The sequence below is a fragment of the Catharus ustulatus genome, chromosome W, assembly GCF_009819885.2.
Source record: "Catharus ustulatus isolate bCatUst1 chromosome W, bCatUst1.pri.v2, whole genome shotgun sequence".
NCBI lineage: Eukaryota > Metazoa > Chordata > Aves > Passeriformes > Turdidae > Catharus > Catharus ustulatus.
In genome coordinates, this window is record NC_046261.2 from 7,116,051 (window position 1) to 7,139,560 (window position 23,510).

General features: G+C 38.4%; 1 protein-coding gene across 4 annotated transcripts in view; it reads left to right on the forward strand.

Annotated features, from left to right (window-relative positions):
- The window catches only part of LOC117005088 (nipped-B-like protein), a 174,179-nt gene that overhangs the window by 125,433 nt on the left and 25,236 nt on the right, over positions 1–23,510 (forward strand). For all 4 annotated transcript variants that reach the window (XM_033076350.2, XM_033076349.2, XM_033076347.1 and 1 more), the window contains 16 exons: positions 1,363–1,560; positions 1,708–1,779; positions 1,864–1,953; positions 3,832–3,935; positions 5,444–5,530; positions 6,691–6,922; positions 7,218–7,369; positions 7,715–7,795; positions 9,429–9,529; positions 13,601–13,739; positions 13,947–14,029; positions 15,093–15,225; positions 17,036–17,179; positions 21,054–21,143; positions 22,374–22,588; positions 22,694–22,796. In XM_033076350.2, the coding sequence (XP_032932241.1) occupies positions 1,363–1,560; positions 1,708–1,779; positions 1,864–1,953; positions 3,832–3,935; positions 5,444–5,530; positions 6,691–6,922; positions 7,218–7,369; positions 7,715–7,795; positions 9,429–9,529; positions 13,601–13,739; positions 13,947–14,029; positions 15,093–15,225; positions 17,036–17,179; positions 21,054–21,143; positions 22,374–22,588; positions 22,694–22,796 (2,024 nt within the window). The remainder of the gene's footprint in view (positions 1–1,362; positions 1,561–1,707; positions 1,780–1,863; positions 1,954–3,831; positions 3,936–5,443; positions 5,531–6,690; positions 6,923–7,217; positions 7,370–7,714; positions 7,796–9,428; positions 9,530–13,600; positions 13,740–13,946; positions 14,030–15,092; positions 15,226–17,035; positions 17,180–21,053; positions 21,144–22,373; positions 22,589–22,693; positions 22,797–23,510) is intronic.

Sequence of the window (23,510 nt, forward strand, 5' to 3'; positions counted from 1 at the left end):
TTCTTCTCCAATATGCTCACTTCAGTTATCCTAGACAGGTTTTTGTTTCTTCAGTTGCAGTTAACTCTCAACTGTTTTAAAATTGAGTGTTAGTAGCTCAGGCCTCGTGAACATGATTGTACTGCCTCCAGAAGTAAGTCTGATCCATAACCAGAACAGCTGAAAAACATGAACTAAGTTATTACCTTTAACACTTGAACCACCTCTGTGCAGAAGTTTTCAAAAGTGGAAGCCCTCTAGGATGCAGTGCAGAGCATTAGTATCACCTCTCACTCAATATTGGTTTCATTAGTTCTGAGCCTGGACTGACTATTGACTATATCCTGGTATGTTTCCTATTCTTCTCAATAAACTGGGGTTGTGGAAAGAACTTGTCAATTCTGTTCCAGTTCTGTCTGAATGCTTGGAGCCATTTTGCTCAGAAACAACCCTCTATACAGTCATACCTCTCTAAACTTCAGGAGGCTTTGGTAGAGACACAGAGATGTCAGGGCTGTTATATACAAGTTCACATGAATAATAAACTCTTCTAGTCTAGAATGTAATGTTTTGGAGCCATTTTGATCTTCATAGCAAAGTCTGCATTAGACATCTTTGCTTTCCTGTTAGATAATGGAGAGAGTTGGCTGATTTCATGGATGAAATTACCTCCTTTCTCCATATCCTTTTTCTATTACATCTTAGCACTCTTTGCCCTTCAGGACTATATTTGAAAACAAAGAAATCTCTATTCTCTACACACACTTTATTTCCACCAAGTTTCTGGTTTTGTATAGAACATTTATCCCAGTTTTTCAACATTCAGCTGTGCGAGGCTTTTTGGTCCTGACTGAAAACTGATTTTAATAACCTTCTGTGGTATATCATTGCTGCCTGGCCCATGATTGTGACTCCAGCTTTCTCCTTTACACTGAGTCTCCTGCAATATATATCAAGACAAAATTTTAATTGTCTTGGAAAAACAGAATATCTTTAAGTAACTAGGTTACCAAGTCTCATTGGAACTCACTGTGTTAGATGGGCAAAGCAGTCACTGAACTGGAACATGGACACCCAATAATAGTCAGAATTTCGACCTCAGTGTTCTCTTATGAAAGGATGCAACTTATTTTGATTTGTTCTACTTACCTGACTTTGTATAAAATTACAAATGCCCTGTACATTTTTAACTGTTTGCTCATCTTTCCCAGTTTTAGGTACTTTTTTCATGTAATTCAAAAGAAATTTTAGGAATAATGCTATAACAGATTTTTATATTATAGTTTTAGAGTGTTTGCTTGTTTTACAGAACATCTATAAAATAGTGTTTAACTTGCAAATGTGTAATTTTAAGCTATTAAAAGTAGAATTTTTGTCCTCTAGCTTCTCGTAAAAGACATAAAAAGGATAGAGATGAAGCTTGGGAGTATGAAGAACATGATAGAAGAAGTTCTGGTGACCACAAGAGAAGTGGTTATTGTCATGAAGGAAGGAGGACTTCTGGTAGTGGCCGATATCGTAATCGCAGTCCAAATGACTCTGAGATGGATGATTATTCTCCTCTTCCTAGCCTCAGTGAGGGTAACTGATTGTTTTAAAAAAATAATTTCTTCCATAATACTAGTGCATTTTTAAAGGATAAGTTAAACATTTTAAAATAAACATCTTTACATGCAATACTGAATATAAGCATAAAAAGTGTAAACAATCCTTTATTCTCTTAATTAGTAGCTAGAAAAATGAAGAAAAAAGAAAAACAAAAGAAGAGGAAAGCTTATGAACCTAAACTAACACCTGAAGGTAATTTTAGGATATTTATTTTGTATAGTTTGTACTTTCTGATTTGTATATAAAATAATTATATATACATTTCTTTTTCACCAGAAATGATGGATTCTTCTACTTTCAAAAGATTTGCTGCTTCAATAGAGAATATTTTGGAAAATTTAGAAGACATGGATTTTACAGCTTTTGGTAATATGGCAAAAATTTTCAAAATGCTTCCCCCAATTAAAAACACAAGAAAGGAATTTGCATCTCTGTATTTTCAAACTTCCTTCTTTGTGATTTAATAGCCTGTGAAACACACTGTGGCATACTGCATTTATATGGCTTCTACTTTTAGTGGAGGCCTTTACCTTTCCAATTTCATTTGCTACTACAGGAAGAATATCCTTCCTCCCTGCAGAATCCAAAAGGGACATAAATCACAATGAGACAAATAATAGTCCCTTGGAGTGGAAAGGATACCTCTTTGGGACATCATTAGGGTATCTTCTGTCAAATGTATCTTTGCAAAGAATGCTAACATAAGATGGCTGGATGCCAGGCACCCACCAAAGCCTCTCTCTCACTCCCTTCCACAGCTGGACAGGGGAGAGAAAATTTAACAAAAGGTTCATGGGTTGAGATAGGGACCGGGAGAGATCACTCATCAAATACCATAATGGAAAAAACAGGCTTGAATTAGAGGTATTAATTGAATTTATTACTAACAAACTCAGAGCAGAATAATGAGAAGTAAAACAAGACCTTTAAAACACCTTCCCCCCACTTTCTCAGCTCTGCTTCCTCCCTCCCAGTGGCACAGGGAAACAGGAATGGGCTTTATGGTCAATTTCATTGCCCATTGTTCCTGCCACTGCTCAGGGAGAGGAGTTGGAGTCAATCCCCTGCTCCAGCATGGAGTCCCTCCCATGGGAGACAGTTCTCCATGAACTTCTCCAACATGGGTCCTTCCCAAAGGCTACAGTTCTCCACAAACTGCTGCAATATATATCACTCTTACACAGGGTCAGTTTCAGGCACAGCCTGCTCCAGTGTGGGTCCCTCAGATTCACAAGTCCTACCAGGAAACCTGCTCCAGTGTGGGCTCCTCTCCCCATGGGTTCACAGGTCCCTGCCAGGACCCTGCTCTAGCACAGACATCTCATGGAGTCACAGCCTCCTCTCAGGCATCCCCCTGCTCCAGCATGGGCTCCTACACAGGCTGCAGGGGAATCTCAGCTCTGGCACCTGGAGCACTTCCTGTCCCTCCTTCTGCACTGACATTGGTGTCTGCAGAGTTGTTCCTCTCACATATTCTCACCCCACTCTCCTCTGGCCCCAATTACATCTGCACAATAACTTTTTTTTGTTCTTGACTCCATTATCCCCAAGGCATCACTGTCATCTCTGATTGATCCAGCCTTGGCCAGTGGCAAGTCCATCCTGGAGCTGGCTGGCGTTGCTTCTGTTAGACATGGGGGAAGTTTCCAGCAGCTTCTCACAGAAGCCACCCCTGTAGTCCCCCTGCTACCAAAACCTGGACATACACACCAAATACACCAGTAATTTCTGAGGCACATAACTTTGCATCTGTTGGGGCCTTTGGCCCAACAGAGATTGATTATTCACAGAGTGCTTATTCTCTTATGGATGGAGCACTGAATCACTATATGCTCCTTCTCCATTTCAGTAGAAACTAAGCCAGTTTAGCATAAGTGTCTGATGAAGTAGTTCAGGTTGACCAACATGACTATTTTGAAATGGATAACAGATCATTCGTTAATTTTTTAGAACTAGAACAAAGGGAGCAATATAATAAGCAAATCACTACAGCTATGGTGTCTGCAACCTTGGATTAAAAATATTTTTAATCTATGACTTTCAGTCATATTTAACAAGTAGTCATTTTAACACTACCACAAGTTGTCATCATCAGTCTTCATTAGATGGAACTATGATATGCTAGCTATTTGGAAAATGAGTTCTTTTTCTTCAGTTGGCTTTTTCATATTGACTGTAAAATACTGTAAAAGACTTGAAGTCTTATTAGAAATGTGACTTAATTTTTAATTAATTTCTTTTAAGGTGATGATGATGAGATTCCACAAGAACTGCTACTGGGAAAGCATCAGCTTAGTGAGTTGGGTAGTGAATCTGCAAAAATCAAGGCAATGGGCATTATGGACAAGGTACATCTTCAATCTTCATAGTATTTAAATTTTTTTTAACATTTAATTTTGTTAAACATACAAAAAACTTGTGCCCCCTCTAATATTCCACCCTCTTCAGGTGTATCTGTGACAAACAGTGTGAACAGTTGTGCTTCTGCTGAAGTGCTTAAAAAGTTACCACTTCTTAACTGTTACTGTCTCTGAAGCCAAGACATTTTTCTTAAATGGTCGTCTGTGTTAGGGCTGACTCCAAGCACTGTATGTCAATAGGTAACACATGCCTGAGCAGTAAAATCTAATAATTAATCTACTTTCACAAAAGCACATAATTTTCTCCTTACAGCTACTGTTGAGCAACCACAGTAAAACAGAACCTGCTGGCAAAGTCAAAAATTCCACCCTTGCTGATATATGCCATTAGTGCAATGTAAATATCTGATGTCCATCCAGCGTCACACTGAGTTGTCCACTACCTTCCTCTCTCCTAAGAGTCCTTTCAAACTTAAAAGATTTAATGCTCAAGCTGATAATAAGATTATTTTTTGTAGACTGCATATTGTGATTTCTTTGCCATACTCTTCCCAACTTTTGTTCAAGGGAATTTTGTGTTGGCACAAACTGTTGGTATAACACCTTTAGAAGCAGTATTCTTGCTTTCCTTATCTTCCTAGAACTATTGGCTTTGGGAAGTCTTGCATTAAATTCTTACTCTACCTCCTCATGACCATTTATTATGTTTAGGAAGTGTCTGTGAAGCCACTTATACAAGTCACTCTGAAGGGTTTTCTTCAGTCTGAGATTTAGATGTTCTTCATGGCTCTTTCTTTGTTCTCTCTACCTTCCTTTGTAGCATATTAGACTGAGTGTGTTTCCTGGTAGTTCTCACCCTTAACCTCTGTTACCTGTTTTTTTCGCATACATACTTACATGTATGCATAAAATCAGAATTTTGTTGCTTCTAAAGGTGAGCACCAATAATATCTGGATGAATGAAACTGATTCTCCTGGAGTTTAGCATATTCTATGGATTATTTAATCACAATTCTGTAGAACATCAGCAAGTAAATTTGAGTTACTTTTTTTCAATGTGCTAGTGTTTTAATTAACACAGTTATTGAGAATACGTTTCCTTTTTATTAGAATTCAAGTATCAGGGAATTTTATTTCTGCTTGTCCATAGAACATGGATTTTGTCTTAATAAAGATCTATATAGTCAGCTAGAATTTGGGATTGATACTAATATTTGGTAAATTTCTGTTTCTAGAAGTAAAAGCACAATAACTATACAACATTAGAATTATGCAATTTTAAATACATTTCTATGTATTTTTCTGGTTGAAAATGAAGTTTGATTGCAGTCTTAGAACATATTTTCACTAGTTTAATTCTATTATCAGCATTCTAAATCATGCTGTGTCAGAAACCTGACAAATCAAGATCCAATACTAAGATTGGACATTTTTTCCGCAATTTGGAAGCCTTTATGTTCCTACAGTTGTTTGATGTGTTTTGTTTCTTGTTTTAGCTCTCAACAGATAAAACAGTAAAAGTCTTGAATATTTTGGAGAAGAATATTCAAGATGGATCAAAGCTTTCCACATTACTTAACCATGTGAGTTTTCAAATTACATAATTTCACACCACTGTATAGAACAGGGTTTTCTTCACTTGAGTCCCATATAGCGATAGTTTCAAATACTGTTTGTTTGTGAAAGGAATTCCTGATTTAATATGTACATGCTTAAAAGATTGCCAAATTTTAAGATTTGAAGTAAAATTCTTTTGTTTATATTATTTAGTATGTTTTACTATAGCAAACATGTATTCAGAGCAATTAGGTTTTCTTTGGACCTAATTTTAAATATTATAGTTTTATCCTGAAATATTCACAGTAACTGGTGTAACTTGCACTACTGGGCATTTTTTTTCTACTTTTCTACAGGTCCATAAAACATTCCTTCCACAGTGGAAGAAATATAACAGCCTATACTTTTATACAGGGAAGAAAGATTATTTTTCTCTGCACCAGAGAAGTTACTAAAAATTTCACCTGGTTTTGCTACTAATAACATTATTACAATATTTCAGTAGTGCTGTGTGGTCATACTTAACCTCATGTATGTTTTATAACTTGTGCAAACACAGACATACAGAGATTCCATACCCTGTGCTAAATCTAAATCACAGAATATGCTGAGTTGGAAGAGACCCCCAAGGATTGTTGAGTCCTTATATGGTCATATTTGATAAGACGTGTTTTAAACCCAGTGATATAGATGACTTGGTCTCTGGAAAAAGTTGTATTCTCATGAGTTTTGTGTGATTTAACAGTCTTTTTGTGCAAGAATTCTCTCTCGTGGCAAAAATTAGACTGATCAAAGCAGCAACTGGTATGTATAGGCCACTGAAGAAAACACTAGATGAATGAGTTTAGATTTTGATTAATAAATACCATTCTTAAGTAGAGAATGACAGTCTTCCTTCATAGTGCTTCCCAATGATACACAGAAAACTTCTTTATGTTTTACCAGAAGAACGGAGTGAGATATTAAAGACCTGTAACTTAGGGTTACAAACCTTTTGCTAGTAAAACAATCATTTGTTGATTTCTAAACCAAGTTTTTTTTGTATCATAAAGGTAATACTGCATTTTGTATGTGTGTGTATGTAAATATATAAATATATATAAATATATATGTTATCTTTTACTTGATAAGGAAAAAAAAATTAACTTCTTGTTCACACTACCTTGTTTTCTATCACCCATTACAGAACAATGACACTGAAGACGAGGAGAGATTATGGAGAGATCTTATTATGGAGAGAGTAACAAAATCTGCTGATGCTTGTCTTACTGCTATCAATATTATGACATCACCAAATATGCCTAAAGCTGTATATATTGAAGACGTAATAGAAAGAGTTATTCAATACACAAAATTTCATTTGCAAAACACTCTCTATCCTCAGTATGATCCTGTGTATAGAGTGGATCCTCATGGTGGTTAGTATGCTTAAATGTTTTGCATTTTGTTGTCATCTGCATATCTTAAGGTCTGGGTATTCAAGAACAGTTTTAAGAATACTGGTTCCAGAATTCAAAGCAATTATGAAAATATGAAATTCTTGCCTTCCAGCTGATTTTACTAAATAGGTTTTGGGTTTTTTTTGTTAAGAAATTTTGTTTACAAAGCTGCGGTCGCAGACTTGTTTTGGAGACATTTTTTGAGAAATATGATCATATTTCTAATATCTGATGTGAAATACTGAAAAAGTTAAAGATTTTTTTTATTTTCTAGGTGGTGTTTTAAGTTCAAAAGCAAAACGTGCCAAATGTTCCACCCACAAGCAAAGAGTTATAGTGATGTTATATAACAAAGTTTGTGACATTGTCAGCAGTTTGTCAGAGTTGCTAGAGATACAGCTTCTCACTGATACAACTATTCTTCAAGTAAGTTTTATCAGAAAAATTTTTGTCTGAGATTTTTTTCCAGAGAGACTGTAAAGTGTTATTGTCTCAATAGCATGAAATATGAAACCAGTGCAAACTCTTGAATTATTAACAGCAGTGACTAGTTTATTCTACAGTTATGTTCACATCTTAAATGGCTTTTATTGTACACTTCAGAAAAGTTGAATGATTGTATTAAAATATCCTTTAATAACTTTATTGGTAAATCATATGAATACATGTTGTTGAATACCTTACCTGATAAATGAATACTCTACTTGTGAAAATGCATAAATATCAGTTTAATAGTCAAATATACTTACAATAACTTTTTTCTGTTGATAGATATCATCTATGGGAATAACACCTTTCTTTGTAGAAAATGTCAGTGAACTACAGCTATGTGCCATCAAATTAGTGACTGCAGTAAGTAATTTTTAATTTGCAGTAGTTTCATGTTCTTCTGAAAGTTATTAGGGCATTTACATAGGCTGTATTTTTGCTGGTAGAGAACTGGAGCTTAGAACTAATTTTATTCTTGCATGTTCTTACAGTTTGGTATCATAATCTAGGAACAATATTAAAGCTACTTGAGCTCCTCCCATTTGCAGAGTACTCTATAGGAAGACATAGCCTACTTAACCCAAGGAATTTACTTAGTTTTGGTTATGCTGTTTAAAGTATAAACACAAACTCCTTCCTCTTACCTGTTCTTTCTTAAGAAATGTTTGTTGCAGCAGATCTCTCATTAGGGGTAGAAATGAGCCAAGACACAGACTCTCATTTACTAACATGAAAAGGGTCCCAGTTTATTCTTTTTCCAGACTAGTCCTCCTGACCCCAACTAATCATAGACTTTGACTACAGCAAATTCCCACTGTAGGTTTCCTTTACAGACTCTGACAGCAGGTTATTTTTCACTGGAATATGATTGCAAGTATTTTCCTTGCCGCCTCTGACCACAAGCTTTCACCTAGCTCAACTCTGACTGCAAGCACCCACTGCAGGGTCTAACTGAAAACCCAGAATGACCTCACAGCAGATTCCTCAGTCAGTCAGTCAGTCAGTCCGTCCGTCCGTCCGTCCGTCCGTCCGTCCTGCTCCTATTTCTTTAGGGCTTCTCTACCTCTAAGTTCCCTTGAGCAACCAACCTACCCCTTTTATTACACTTATTTTTATTAGTCACAGCTGTGACCCATTAAGGGTAAGGCTATTCTTTGGTAATTAATACAACCGTGACTTATCAGGGGCAAGGTCACCTGTAATTTCTTCTACACCTACAATCTTAACAATGTGGTTTTTCTTACTTCCTTTGTTAAGATTAGAGTTTATGTAATGGTATAAGCCATGGAAGTATTAGGATAGCTCTATATAATATATAGTAGAACTATATAATAGAACAAGTCCTCTTCCTCAGAAGAGGTGGCTATGTAAAAAATTTATGGGGCAGATCAAATATTTTTTCAGGAAAACTGCGGTGCAACACACGTGTTTGTTGAAGTGAAAGCTTTTCATCTTTGTAAGGATTATATACTCCAGTATTTATAAAAGTAATTCTGCCTGAACAAAAGGAGAGGCAAATTCTACAATCCTGACCCCATAAACTGAATTAATACTTTATGTCAGGCAAACATCAAAGCTTAGGTTTCTCAAATGTGCTTTAAAACTATATATGTGTTCAAGTTTAATGTATGTTACCATAGACTTTTGCTCTATACTGAAGTCTGATAGCTTAGCCTTACATTGTTTGACTTTCAGTGTATTATACTACTGGCAGAAAAATTTAAAACACATGGTATTTTTAAGAGCTATCACACACTTATGCTATTTGAAGATTTAAAAAAAACTGTATTTGAAAAAGGTTTAATGTATTTTATAAATAAATGCTTGCTTTGAATAAACAAAGCAATGCATTTAAAACAAGGTATACATTAAATATAATTTATTTAAATGTCATGTAAAGAGTATGTTTCTATATATAATTTTAAAAAATTATTTAACAAGTGATATTTTATGTAGCAATAAATAGTTTTTTAACAATTCTGTTACTGTTAAATAGGTGTTCTCCAGATATGAAAAACATCGACAGTTAATACTAGAAGAAATTTTCACTTCCCTTGCGAGACTACCAACCAGCAAGAGGAGTTTGAGAAATTTCAGGTAAATTCTGACATAGATTGATAATTTGTAGATAGTAACATTTACTGTTTTTTAGATGTAGGATTTTAGGCTTCAGTATTAACTTGTTCTTTAAAAATCTGTGACTCCATGAGCTATGTTTTGTTAGAGGTTGGTATTTCAAAACCTCTACAGTGAGAGCAGAATTGTCTGACAAATGTATTTTGTAATAATCACTTTCTTATGCCATCATATTTATGCTCACTTCCAAAATGTCTTGGTTTGAAGGACAGGTGTCTGCCAAGGAAGGTGGGAACCTCCCTTGGAATGGAGAATATGACCCCCTTCCCTCTGAATTACAGTAAATTCACGAATACAAGCCGCACTGACTATAAGCCGCATCTCTGGGTGTTGGCAAATATTTTGGTTTTTGTCCATAGATAAGCCGCACACGAATATAAGCCGCTCTGTCGTTCGCAGCGAGGACCCGCATGCAATTAGTAACAGAACCGCGGGAGGGCGGGGTTTACTGGCTGAGCTAAGGCTGTGCAGGCTCGGCCCGCTAGGGGCCGCTGACGGGGCCAGGTGGCCCAGCACGGTGCTGCCGCTCGGGGCCGGCCGCCGCTGCCACTGGGCTCGGTCACCCCGGGTCGGCGCTGCCCTGCGGTGGCAGGCAGGGACGGAGCTTCCCCTGCTCCTACGGCAGCGGCGGCGGGCGGGGAGGGAGCTTTCCCGCGCCCGTGGCGCCGGCGGCGGGCAGGGACGGAGTTTCCCCGCTCCTGCCGGGGCGGCGGCGGGCGGGGACAAAGCACCCCGTCGGCTCCCCGAGCCGCGGCAATGGCTGCGCGGGGCTCCCGTCGGCTCCCCGGGCCGCAGCAATGGCTTGCGCGGGGCTCCTGTCGGCTCCCCGAGCCGCAGCAATGGCGGCGGGCGCTTCCCCCCCCTCCCCGGGCCGCAGCAATGGCGGCGCCAGCTTCCCCCTCCCTCCCTGGGCCGCAGCAATGGCGGCGCCGGCTTCCCCCCCCCTCCCCGGGCCGCAGCAATGGCGGCGCGGGCTTCCCCCCCCCCTCCCCGGGCCGCGGTAGGGACGGCCCGGGTCCCCCCTCTCCTCCCCGGGCCGCGGTAGGGGCGGCCCGGGTCCCCCCTCTCCTCCCCGGGCCGCAGCAATGGCGGCGCCGGGCCCCCCCCGTCTCTGCCCTGGGCTGTGGCAGAGGAGGAAAGAGAGCTCTCCCCGCCTCTCTCCCCGCCCCCCGTGCTGCCTACAGGGAGCCAGGCTCCACCTGCGGTGCAACAAAGTAGCGATGTGTAACAATCGCAAAATGCCGACTTTGCAGCTGCTCGGCTCAGCACTCTGGCAGGCACTTCTGAGGTTGTATTAGCCGCTCCTGATTATTAGCCGCATTTCCGGTTTAGGAGCAAAATCTTAGTCAAATTGGTGCGGCTTGTATTCGTGAAATTACTGTATTATAACTTTGAAATTAAGGGGCTTTCAGGCAAAGATATGGGAAAAGGGATAAAAGTTCTTTACTAGTATATGTATATATATATATAACAAGGCAAACAACAACGAAAACAGAAAAACCCAATAAACAGTCTCTTCCTGCTCTTTAAGCCATTTTTCCCCTTTGGTGTAGTTCCGGTCACAGCCGGCAGGGGCGCTAGTGGCTCCAGGTGGGCAGGGCAGGTGCGATGACTCTCCCGCGGCTGTAGAGGGCGCTCCGGCGCGAGCTGGGAGATCACGTGGTCAATGGCGGCTTGACCGAGATGGGAAGCGATGGAAGAAAGGCTCGCTTTACAAACCCCCCAGAGGCAGCCCATCCCGGTGCCCCAGCAGGATTCTCGGAAGTAGAAAGTTGGAACGGCAGGAATGAGAAAAATCCCAGGGTGGTAGATAAGATGTATCAGAAACTCCGCAGTTGTAGCCGGAACTGCAGTACATCTCGGCAAGCAGAGGATGCGGGAGCTACAGTATAGCAAAAAACCCGGAGCAGTGCCAAAGAAACGGCGAGGGGCTGGGCAGCAACAGCCCGGTTTCTGAACACAGCAGGCTCCCTGGGAGGGGAAAGGGCCTCGGGGTTTTCCCCTGAGGCGCCCGAGCAGATGGTCAGTGGTCCTTTGTTTGGAGCGTAGGGTGTTAATGAGGTCCTAGTGCAACGAGCAGAGCTCCCCTCACGGTAGAAGGAAGGCAGCAGGAGACTGAACTCAGCAGTGGTGACGGACTCCCCTCACTACGACTGTAGCCTCTCTCCCCTCCAAATGCCGAGAGCACAAGAGAGCTAGGGCCTACACCTAAGCCCTTTTCCCCAGCCCAATTCTAGCGGTATCTCTGCCCATCCGCGAGAAACCCCCAGGTAAAAAGAGTAGCCAGCTGCCCCCCTCCCTTGATCTGTAGCCACTTTTTTTGTCTCTTAAGTACACGATTGTTATTGTCTCCTAGCAACACGTATGGGGGGAAATTCTTTGAGAAAGAAACAAAAGAAAGACTCCTAAACCCCAACATAAAATATTTGCAATATCTTATCTGTCTCACTAAGTATGTAAATGACTGTAATGTTATGAATTCAGATGTTTTTTCCTTGGAAAATTCTTTGGTTCTGTTTATATGGATTTCATATAATGTCATTGCTAAAGCTTAATAGGAAAATTCTGGATTAATGTCTTTGAGGACATGCTCAGACCACTCTTTCCATGAAATCAATCTAATACTCCTTCGAATGAGTGTCATCTAGAAACTACTCAGTTTGCTTTAACTGTCTTTTAAGTGCTTCAGCTGGATTTCAGTGCATCTTCTGAATAATAGTATAGTTTCAGGTTAAATTAGAGAAAGAATCTGACCTGGACTGGATTTTAGTTAAAATTGAGGTTGGACACTGCAAATTATTCTAAAACATTTGGTTTTAGTATTGATTTTGTTCCTTGCTTCCATACATCTTTTCCCTGGAGACAGACAAGTTGTAAATGAAATAGGTTGTCTCATCCAGGGTGGATGAACAGGAAATATCCTGGAAAAGAAATTAATTGAAAATTTGAAGTTGAATTCAGCAATTCTAATGTTAACATGAGTGCTTATTCATAGTATTTCCTATTGTTTTGTTTATGGACATCAGAGAGATCTAGTAAATAGGAAGGTGTTAGGCATAAGAGCATAAACAGTAGATACCTTCCTTGAATTGGGACCTTTAAGGAAGTTACTGTCTCAAGGCCATAATGACTGCACTGCTTATCTCTAGAGTCCTAGCTCTAACTTGTTGAAGGACATTTCCTGTCTGTGACTATAGTCATGAAGGGTGCAGTTTACCTAAAATTTTATAGGAAAATATTCTCTCTGTACAAATAGTTAGAGATAACTTCATAAAGATAATAAGTGTAATCTGTTTTGTGTCCAGTTATTTTGATAATTTAGGGAGAATTATGTCAGAGATTATCACCTTTTCATATTGTTAAAGACAGCATTAAGTGGTGTTGATGTACATATGGGTAGTAAACACCACACTATTTATCAGGTTAAATCACTTGGAAGGGGAGAAATGTGAGGTGGAGTGTCTTCATGCTGGTCATACCAACTTAAAGGACACTAGCATGCTGAAGTTTATAGTCTGTTGCATTACCTCAGATTACCATAGGTGTAACTCTTCTAGAAGTCAGTCCAGGTCATGGTCACTAATTTCTCATTTAAAATTCCTGCACATTTCAGATACATTAAATAAAATATAAATAATAACTTATTGCAAGCTTGATCTATTTTTTTAATGTTGTGTTGGAACTGGATATGGCATTATACAGAATAAGCCTATTAGTAAGTGCCTTTGCATGAATGTGTTTGATTTATTAAATATTTCTGAAGATTTTTCTGCTGTTGAACTTCATAGACACTCTGATGTCTCATCTGTGACCTGTTTTAGTTTATCTCTTTGACCTGAGAATAATGCTTACCATTTTTGTTAGACAAAGTCTTTCACTGCATAAGAGAGAAGCAAATGGCAAGATAAATGTGTATGGCACAGATTCCTAGCTTTGATTATTATTTTAGAAAGATGTTATTTAGGACAAAAAAAACTTGGTTTTTTTGTTTTGTTTTGTTTAGTTTTAGTGCTAATGCTGTCTTATTAACAGATTGAACAGCAGTGACACTGATGGAGAGCCTATGTATATTCAAATGGTAACAGCATTAGTTCTGCAGCTTATTCAGTGTGTGGTGCATTTGCCATCAACAGAAAAAGATTCTAATTCAGAGGAGGAAGCAAACAAAAAAGTAAGTTTTTTTTTTAAAGAGCCATATTTTTTTTTTTTTTGCTACAGGAATGACTTTGTAGGTATAATATTTTATGATGGTGCTCTAGTAATCAAACAATTTAATTTTATGTCAGCTGTAATTATTTGATGAATGAGAAATGCTGGACTGGAAATTAGATTTCTGTGCATGCTAAAATATTAGAAAAATGCATCTTGTTATTTTTAGGTGGATCAAGATGTACTTATGACTAACTCGTATGAAACAGCCATGAGAACAGCACAAAACTTCCTTTCTATTTTCCTTAAGAAGTAAGTACTGTTGTATTCTTTAGTGTATTGATGAAACAAACTCCAAATAAAATGTCACACCTTAAGACAAACCAAACCACTTTGCAATCCTAAATGACTAGTAATTAAGTTACTTATAACAATATATTTTATAGATCGCTGAGAGCTACTACCTGTCTGGAAAAAAAAAATTATGGAACAGACAGTCTGCAGAGAGTTTAATAACACATTTAAGAATCTGTCTGATAATTTATATAGGATCCTTTTATCAGAGATCTTTTACTCATCTGAAACATGGAAGAGAAGGCTGAGTAAATATTTAAATGATGAAACCAGATTATTTCAGTCACCAAAATGACCAAAATATAAAAACCCTAAAATTACTTTCATTTAGATAAAGTTGGGAATGTCAATAACTCAACAGGGAAAAAAAAACCCATACCTGAATTACCAAAGGATTTGTAAGAAAAAGTCCTGAGGTTTTTATCATGTTAATTTCTGTTGTTAAGCCAAAATGCAGTTTATGAGCTATCTAGCCATTTCTCTGCATACTTCTGGTATAATTAAAGTTAGGGATGCCACATATAGGTGAAACACTATCACGTATGTTATCTTTTGATTTTTTTACATTCTGATTTTAACCTTTCTGGAACATAATACTGAGATGCCTTATCACTATGAGATAAGTCAGACCAGGTTTAAGGGCACAACACCTTCTAAATACCCCACTCTAACTTGAGCTTTAGAATTTTACTTACTTTGTTTATCCAAGTTAATGCAGACTTTACCTCAAAACAATAAATAAAAAACCTTAGGAACAAAATTCTACTACCCTGGATTAACTGCTTTACTTGCAGTACAACTTGGAGTGATAACTGTTTAAACTATTTGTCTGTAAATGTAAAAAAAAATTCTGCTTGTAAATGGAAGAAAAACAAATTTTCTGCTAATATTTTGGATTTCTTTTTTCGAAATGCATAAAACTGGTTTCCTGGATAAAAATAGGATTAGTTCTCTTTGCATCAGAAAAAAAACTTAAATGGCTCTTAAATTCACTTACAAACATGCATTTTGATTTAAACAGATGTGGCAGTAAACAAGGGGAAGAAGATTACAGACCACTGTTTGAGAACTTTATTCAAGATCTTCTTTCCACAGTCAATAAACCAGAATGGCCAGCTGCAGAGTTGCTACTTAGCTTATTAGGAAGGCTATTGGTAAGGGATACTTGTTATTAACTATTATATTATTTCTTATTGCAATTAAACTTGTTTATTTCAGCTCAAACTATTGCAGGAGTATTTTCTGATTGTTGACGCATGCAGCATGTAAGGATATTCTTACATGTATCGCTATTACGTAATGCATAGAAAATAAAAATTAGGTCAGAAGATCATTGATATGGAACTTAGTAAAGGTCATACGTATACAATTTCTCATGAATGTTGTCTTCTAATACTCCATGACATTTTCCACATTAAAAATACCATTCTATAGCATCTAATAAGTTTAGATATTCATAGAACCATAGAATATGCTGAGCTAAAAGGGACCCACAAGGATTATTGAGTCCAACTCCTGGCCCTGCACAGGACACCCCAACAATCTCACTCTGTGCCTGAGAGTGTTGTCCAAACGCTCCTTGAGCTCTGGCAGCCTTGGGGCTGTGACCAGTTCCCTGGGGAGCCTGTTCAGTGCCTGATCACCCTCTGGGTGAAGAACCTTTTCCTGATATCCAACCTATACCTCCCTGACACAGCTCCAGCCGTTCCCTTAGGTCCTGTCACTGGTCACCAGAGAAGAGATCGGTGTCTGCCCCTCCACTGTGCCTCAGAAGGAAGTTGTAGACTACAATGAGGTCTGACCTCAGTCTCCTCCAGGCTGAACAGACCAAATGCCCTCAGCCACTTCTTGTACAGCTTCCCCGCTAAACCCTTCACCATCTTCATCACCCTCCTTTGGATGCTATCCAATAGTTTCATTCATATTCTTTGGGAATAAAGTCAGCCTAATAGCTATAATTATTTATAGAATCATAGAATGGTTTGGGTTGGAAGGGACTTTAAAGCTCATCTCATTCCACACCCCTACAGTGGACAGGCAGGGATACCTTTCACCAGACCAAGTTGCTCCAAGCCCTGTCCAACCTGGCCTTGAACACTTCCAGGGATGGGGCAGCCACAGTTTCTCTGGGCAACCTGTTCCAGTGCCTCACCACCCTCCCAGGGAAAAATTTCTTCCCAGTATCTCATCTAATCCTGCCTTCTGGCAGTGGGAAGCCATTCCCCCTTGTCCTATCACTCCATGCCCTTTCAAATAGTCCCTCTCCAGCTTTCTTATAGGCCCCCTTCAGGCATTGGAAGGTTCTTTAAGGTCTTATGGACGTTCAGGTTCCTCAGGTGGTCTTGAGCCTGATCTTCACTTAGAGTGGGAGGGACTTTGGTCTCCCAGTCCCATACTTCTCTGGAATATTCCTTTAGCACAGAACTTGCAAACAATTAAGTAGTTTGGTCTTTTACAAGTTTGGTCTTAAAGTAAGTAGTACATTTACTTATGGACTGTGACATTTTGCAGAATGCGAATATTTTCATAGTAATGTTTTTTTGAGAGTTTTTCTGCAGTATTACAATGCAATTAATACAGTAATTTGAGCTTTTTATTTGGAAAATATTTTATGGTCGTGTTCCTGGTAAAATGTAGCTTTCTTTATACTTGTGTGAATAATGCGGAAGATGTATTATGGTCCTATGCTATTGCAAAGGATATCTGCTCTACTAGATGTCTGGTTTATTTTAGTTTTTAAAATATATATATTTTTATAACAGGTATATTTGTAAAGGAAAAGAATCAATAAAGAAAAAAACATTATTGTAAAGTAAGGACTGTATCTGTGATGTAATAGTAAATTACATAACTAAGCAGCGTGGAAATTAGGTGGACTTTTTAATAAGGTCAAACTCTCTTGTAAGAAGAATCTCAGTTGCAGAAATAAATAATTTTTATAACAGCTTATTCTGCTTTTCTTAGGTTCACCAGTTCAGTAACAAATCTACAGAAATGGCATTAAGAGTTGCATCACTTGACTATCTTGGAACTGTAGCTGCAAGACTCAGGAAAGATGCAGTCACTAGCAAAATGGATCAAGGTTCTATAGCCAGAATACTCAAACAGGTGTGTGAAAGATCCCATGCCAGCTGCATTGAGATGTATCTATTTAAAAGCCTAAACATTTTAAAGATGTATAAAAAACTGGCATTATGGGGAATGAGTTTTCATTGTTGTTCAGATTTCTGAATCAAACATACTCAATTTATAAGTATCACATTTGTTAATTCGTGTTTTTCTCACACCATCTTCCTAGTGATCATTTTAAGTGGTTAATTAAAATAGTAAAACAAATTTTCTGGTGAGGATATAGATGAAATAATGGAACATCAGTTGGATTATATCTTAAGAGACCTTAAAATATATATGTGTGTATGCATGTATGTGCATTTGCTATTGCAAAATGGTAATTGAACTTATGGCACTCATACAGAGACTTTTGAGAGCTAAACTGTTAGGCCTATAAGGTTGATTGGTTTTTATGTGATGGAACTAGTATTGGTTGTGGGGGGGTTGTTATTTTTGTGGGGTTTTTTTTGCTGGAATTACATATATCTTTCATTGGAGAATACATATTTGCATTTCTGCTAATGCTCCTTATCAAAATGTCTCCAAATCTGCAAGTTTGGCAGCAATTAACAAAGCAGAGTCTTATGGGTGCAGGAGGCAGGACTTCTGGACAACAAATTAATGTGATTATGCAGAATTCGATTTATTGTTCACTTTTAGCCTTAGTTATATATTCTAAGACTATTGTTCATGCAATCACCCATTTCTTGACTGATGCTTTTATGCCGTTCACGCTCACTGCACGAGCTCTTTAGGTGTGATGATTGGTCGCTGTCTAGAACTTTACTGCTTACCTTTATTTTGGGTCTTCTAATCTTGGTATTCTGTTTTTTAGCTTTTTTTTTCTTAATTTAGCACAATTTATGTTTCAGTAGCCTTGAAGAGTTCTAAGAAGTTAGATAGGCAGTAGAAAAACTTAAAAATGGCTCATCCAGTGCACCTGTTATAAATATTGGTTTAAACTAAGAAATATGTAGAAAAACAACTAGGCATGTAGAGAAACAGCAAAATATGAAGAAAAACAGCTAAATATAGTTTGGCTGGTGCATACGATAAAGACCATGGCCCAGACTTGTTCAGACACATTACTACATATGGGTCTTTTTAAAAATGTGAACTTTTACATTTCTTATGGATGCAATACTTTTCTTTCTGAACTACTAATTGTTCTCAGCATGATGAGATCTAAAGTTGAGTAGTCATATCAAGTTGGTTTTCCTGAAAAGGCTCCAGATCTACTATATGTATTTTATGATGACTGTTGCAGACTTATTTTGAAGGTAAAACTCGTACAATTTACAGGCATTCAGATAAAGAATCAAAATTCATCTACTCCTTCATGAGGCTGATACTTCCCATAACTTTTGTCAACTGGAATATTTTACTATGTATAGTGTCAAATCTTTATGTTCATGGCTTATTATAATTGATACTTCTATGTGCTAAGGGGTTGTAATTGTCTGTTTGCAGTGATTTTGACAATTCTACATTGGACTTCATAGGGAAATATTTTAGAAGAATCCTTTTCTTTTTCCTTTTCTCCAGAAGTTATATATTATTGACAGATATTCTAAAAAGATACATACCTTAGTGGTGACCTGAATTTTTCTATTTGTTTTGAGTTTTTTACAGGATCAGGCAGTAACTAGGCATTGGCATCCGCAGAAAATAAAATAGCTGTGGGCAATTGAGCGCTAAAAGCTTTTTTCAGTTATTCAGGAAACTTAAATGATGGCATTGTGAAAAGTGTATACTATACAGTACAATCACTCAGAGCAGACTGTTGTTTATAAATGATTTGTAACATAAGAACAAATAACTACTTGAAAATGTGTACATGACGCCTAAGCTTCACTTTGTTACTCAAATGGCAAGAAAATGAGATCCATTGGCAGACATTCAGCTTTAGTCATTAGAAATATCTCATTCTTTTCATTCAGAAATGAACTTATATCTCTACAGATTTTTCTTTCCTGCTGAATTGAATACTTAGACTCTACTTGATATTTCCTTCTACCCTCTGATATCATTACCAGGATGATCCCCAATGAGAGATAAATGCTTATAACTCTGTTGTAGTTTGGACTCATGAACTGTATAATTAGATTTAGGAGAAAATCTATTCTGTTTTGACATTTTTAAACAGATTTTTTTCATAGAAATTTGTCATACATTGTCAAGTTGACTTGAACACTTATGCATGCTTTTCATTAATTTATCTCTTGATATGCTGATCTTCTGGATTTGTAATTGTACCTTTTTTCACTTGCTGTTGTTTGCAAGCTATATTATGTGCTGCATTTCTGACAAGATTCTCAATCTATGCCGTTCATACAGAAGTTGATGGTTATAAGTTACAGGTTTTATTGCTGAAGAAGAAAAATGTTTTGTAGCTGAAGAAGTTTAAGCCAGAAATTATTATTCTACTTTTATTATCAATATTGAATATGACTTGTGGGTTTCACAGTTTCTTTTTGTTTGTTCTGGGTTTTTTACTTTTTAAAATAATCAGGCAGTTAAGGTTCATTAAGCAACTTTTTCAGCCTTTTTATCCACAGAATTTAACATTGGTTGGAGGACAGACTTTCAAATCACAATTTGCATGTCATAGGGTGCCAAATATAAATTAATAAATCTACATTAGTATTATGTCTACTGTAGATGTGTTTTCAATTCTTGAACTCATTAATTTGAGGGGGGAAAAACCCTGTTTTCTGCTGTAGCATCAGCAATTGCAAGGACCTGCACATTTCAGTATAATACTAAGGAAAAAGAGTGTTTTATGGTTTTGGGTTTATGCTGTTTTGTAGATGTTGAGAAAGTTAGTTTCTGATTCATTAACAAGTTAATTGATACTGATTGGATCTCTAACCCCTATATGGAGAAAAGTACATTGTCTGATGGTCATATACAAAATCATTGTTCAATTTACATAGGCTAAAATTATTTAAGAGATCAGGATATACATATTTCCTATAAAATAACCTCTTGTAAAAAATATCCTGGTTTAACATTAATACATTTTAGATATTTACAAATCTGATGCATAGTTCTCAGAATAGTATTTCATATGTAATCCTTTTTGTGCATCTTAAAAGTACTTCACAGGAAAATTAATATTACCCTATTCTGTAGATAGACTTTATGCACTAAGTGGAATTTTTATAAAATGTATGTTTGTTCTCGAGGTTTTTGACCTGATAGAAACTTAATTGAGTCTCAGAGAGTATGATTCTTTACTGCTAGAGCTCAGGGGTGTTTGGGAATAACCTCTGTCAATTCTTTGCTAAATGAATTGAGCATACTTGCTGCACTTTCTCTGTAGCAATGCTTTAAACCTGAAAACAGTTATACCAAATATTTTGCAGAGAGATAAGTTATTTTTATTTCTTTGACATTTCCCATATGTTTTTACTGTTGTCTATGTTTCATATTTATGTTCATTTGACTTTTTTGCCTTTTATCCCTTGTTCACCTATGAAGTCATTGTTTCAGTGTTTAATATTGTTGAGAGAACTAATGATGCCTTTTATAGTTTAAATCTTTTTTCAGTCTATGTGTGATTTCAGCACTTTGTTTTTCCTTGGAAACAGAGTCTTCATACAAGATCATAGAATGAAAAATTAATCAAATCAGTCAGTCTGTTTTAAAACAAGTCTTATTCTGCTGTTAATCTTTTTTTGACTTTGGAGCTACAGTCTAATTTGGTTTACACTATAAAGTTTAGAAGTAAGTGATTAAAAAATTGTTAGCTATATTGATAATTGCAGAGCAGTAACTTCAGTCTATTTTATATGTGGACATACAGATTTTCAGATGATAATCACCACTGCAATATTCTATTTTAAAACTATCTTTCTATTTCTGATAGGTTTCGGGAGGAGAAGATGAAATTCAACAACTGCAAAAGGCTTTGCTAGATTATCTGGATGAGAACACAGAAACTGATGCATCATTAGTGGTAAATTTCAGCTTTCTGATGTCAAATTTATATAAAAATACTTTTAGTAACATGCAGTGAATAAAATGATTTTTGGTCATGCATATTAGAGATTCAATTACAGTAAATGCACGAATACAAGCCACACTGAGTATAAGCCGCATCTATGGGTGTTGGCAAATGTTTCGGTTTTTGTCCATAAATAAGCCGCACCTGAATATAAGCCGCTCTGTCGTTCGCAGCGAGGATCCGTGTGCAACAAAGTTACCAAATAGTAACCGAACCGCAGCATGGCGGGGGGTTTACTGGCTCAACTAAGGCTGTGCAGGCTCGGCCCGCTAGGGGCTGCTGACGGGGCCAGGTGGCTCAGCTCGGTGGTGCCGCTCGGGGATGGCCGCCGCCTCTGGGTTCGCTCGCCCCAGCCCCACTCCCGCCGCGGCCCCGCCCGGGCGCGGAGAGAGCGGCCCGCTCCCGCCGCGGCCCCGTCCGGGCGCGGAGAGAGCGGCCCGCTCCCGCCGCGGTCCTGGCCGGGCGCGGAGAGAGTGACCCGCTCCCGCCGCGGCCCCGTCCGGGCACGGAGAGAGCGCCCCGCACCCGCCGTGGCGTCGGCCGGGCACGGGCAGCGCGCCCCGCACCCGCGGCGGGCGCCTGGTCCCGGCGCGGCGGTGGGGGGCGAGCACGGAGTGCCCCCTGGTCCCGGCGCGACGGCGGGGGGCGAACACGGAGTGCCCCCTGCTCCCGACGCCGCGGTGGAGAGCGGGGGCGGAGCCCCCCGCCTCCTCCCCGAGCTGTGGGGATGTCAGCACAGAGCCCCCTGCCTCTCCCCCGCCTGAATTAGGGAACTCCCCTGCCTCCCTCCCTCTCTCCCCCAACGCTGCCGGCGCTGAGCTGACCCCACCCGCCGCGCAACACAGTATCCAATTTGTAACAATCGTGAAATCCTGGGTTTTACTGGCAGGCACTCGGCTCGGCACCCTGGCTGGCACTTCTGGGGTTGTAAATGTCAGAAAATTATTCACATATTAACCGCTCCTGAATATTGGCCGCATTTCCGGTTTGAGAGCAAAATCTAAGTCAAAATGGTGCGGCTTGTATTCGTGAAATTACTGTAAATTGTCACCGTAACCTATGATGTGGATTGTATTTTCTGAAACATGGTTGATGCATTAAACTCAATCTCATATATCTGTTAATTTCACTCTTCTACATCTGTTGTTTTTGTTTTCTATGTATCCTGCTGTATTTCTCCAGTTTTCTCGGAAGTTTTATATAGCTCAGTGGTTCCGTGATACAACTATGGAGACAGAGAAAGCAATTAAATCTCAGAAGGATGAGGATTCATCTGAAGGAACTCATCACGCAAAAGATGTTGAGACCACAGGGCAGATCATGCACAGAGCGGAAAGTCGCAAAACATTTCTTCGCAGCATCATTAAAACTGCTCCATCTCAGTTCAGTACATTAAAGTATGTTTGAGCACCACTGCTTTATTAACCATGCATTTGACATTTTTAATCATCTTTGATAAACATGTTTAATTTAAACAAATTAAAACATTGAATTTGTTGCAGGATGAATTCTGATACTGTGGACTATGAAGATGCATGTTTGATTGTTCGCTACTTGGCCTCTATGAGGCCATTTGCCCAGAGCTTCGACATTTATTTGACACAGGTAAACTGTGCTGGAAGTCTCAGTACAGTGAAATGCAGTTGGTTTCTGATTCCAAATACTTTTGTGGTAGTGTGCCATATCTGTTCATTGTTGAGCATGGGTATTTAACAGTCCATGATAACACCATGTACTTTCTGTATTATTGACATAAGTGCTTATATTTCTTTTTCTTGCATACATTTTATATGTCATATTGTACATACATTATTTTATTTGTTAATGGATGTAGAAGGCAAAATCAATATCTTACATGTACACAGCAAAAAAATTATTGCAAAATATTGAAATCTCTTTTACCATTTCTACCAGATGCATGCTCATCTGGTGATATTAACTCATTAAATTGATCTTAATTTGAAAATACAAGCCAGCTTAACTACTTCCTTGCAGTGCATGTTACTGTGACTTTGGAAGCTGTTGTTTAACCAGTGTGTTTTCTTTCCTTTTTCTGGGAGAAGAGCACTAACATGTTGTCATGGCAACATGTTTGGACTCCGGTACTGATCTGGTTTAGCTTAGTTTAGGTTCTGTTACTTATAGTGATCTGCATACAGAGCCATTCTTAAAATGACAGTGCCCAAATCCACCTCTTACATTGAAAGAACCATGATGAATGCCACAACTGAATGGCAAAAGTAGTTTAAAATGAAAAGACTTCTTATTTTAGTTACTTCATTTTAATGTTATTCTGCTGCATTGTTGCCTGTTAAACAG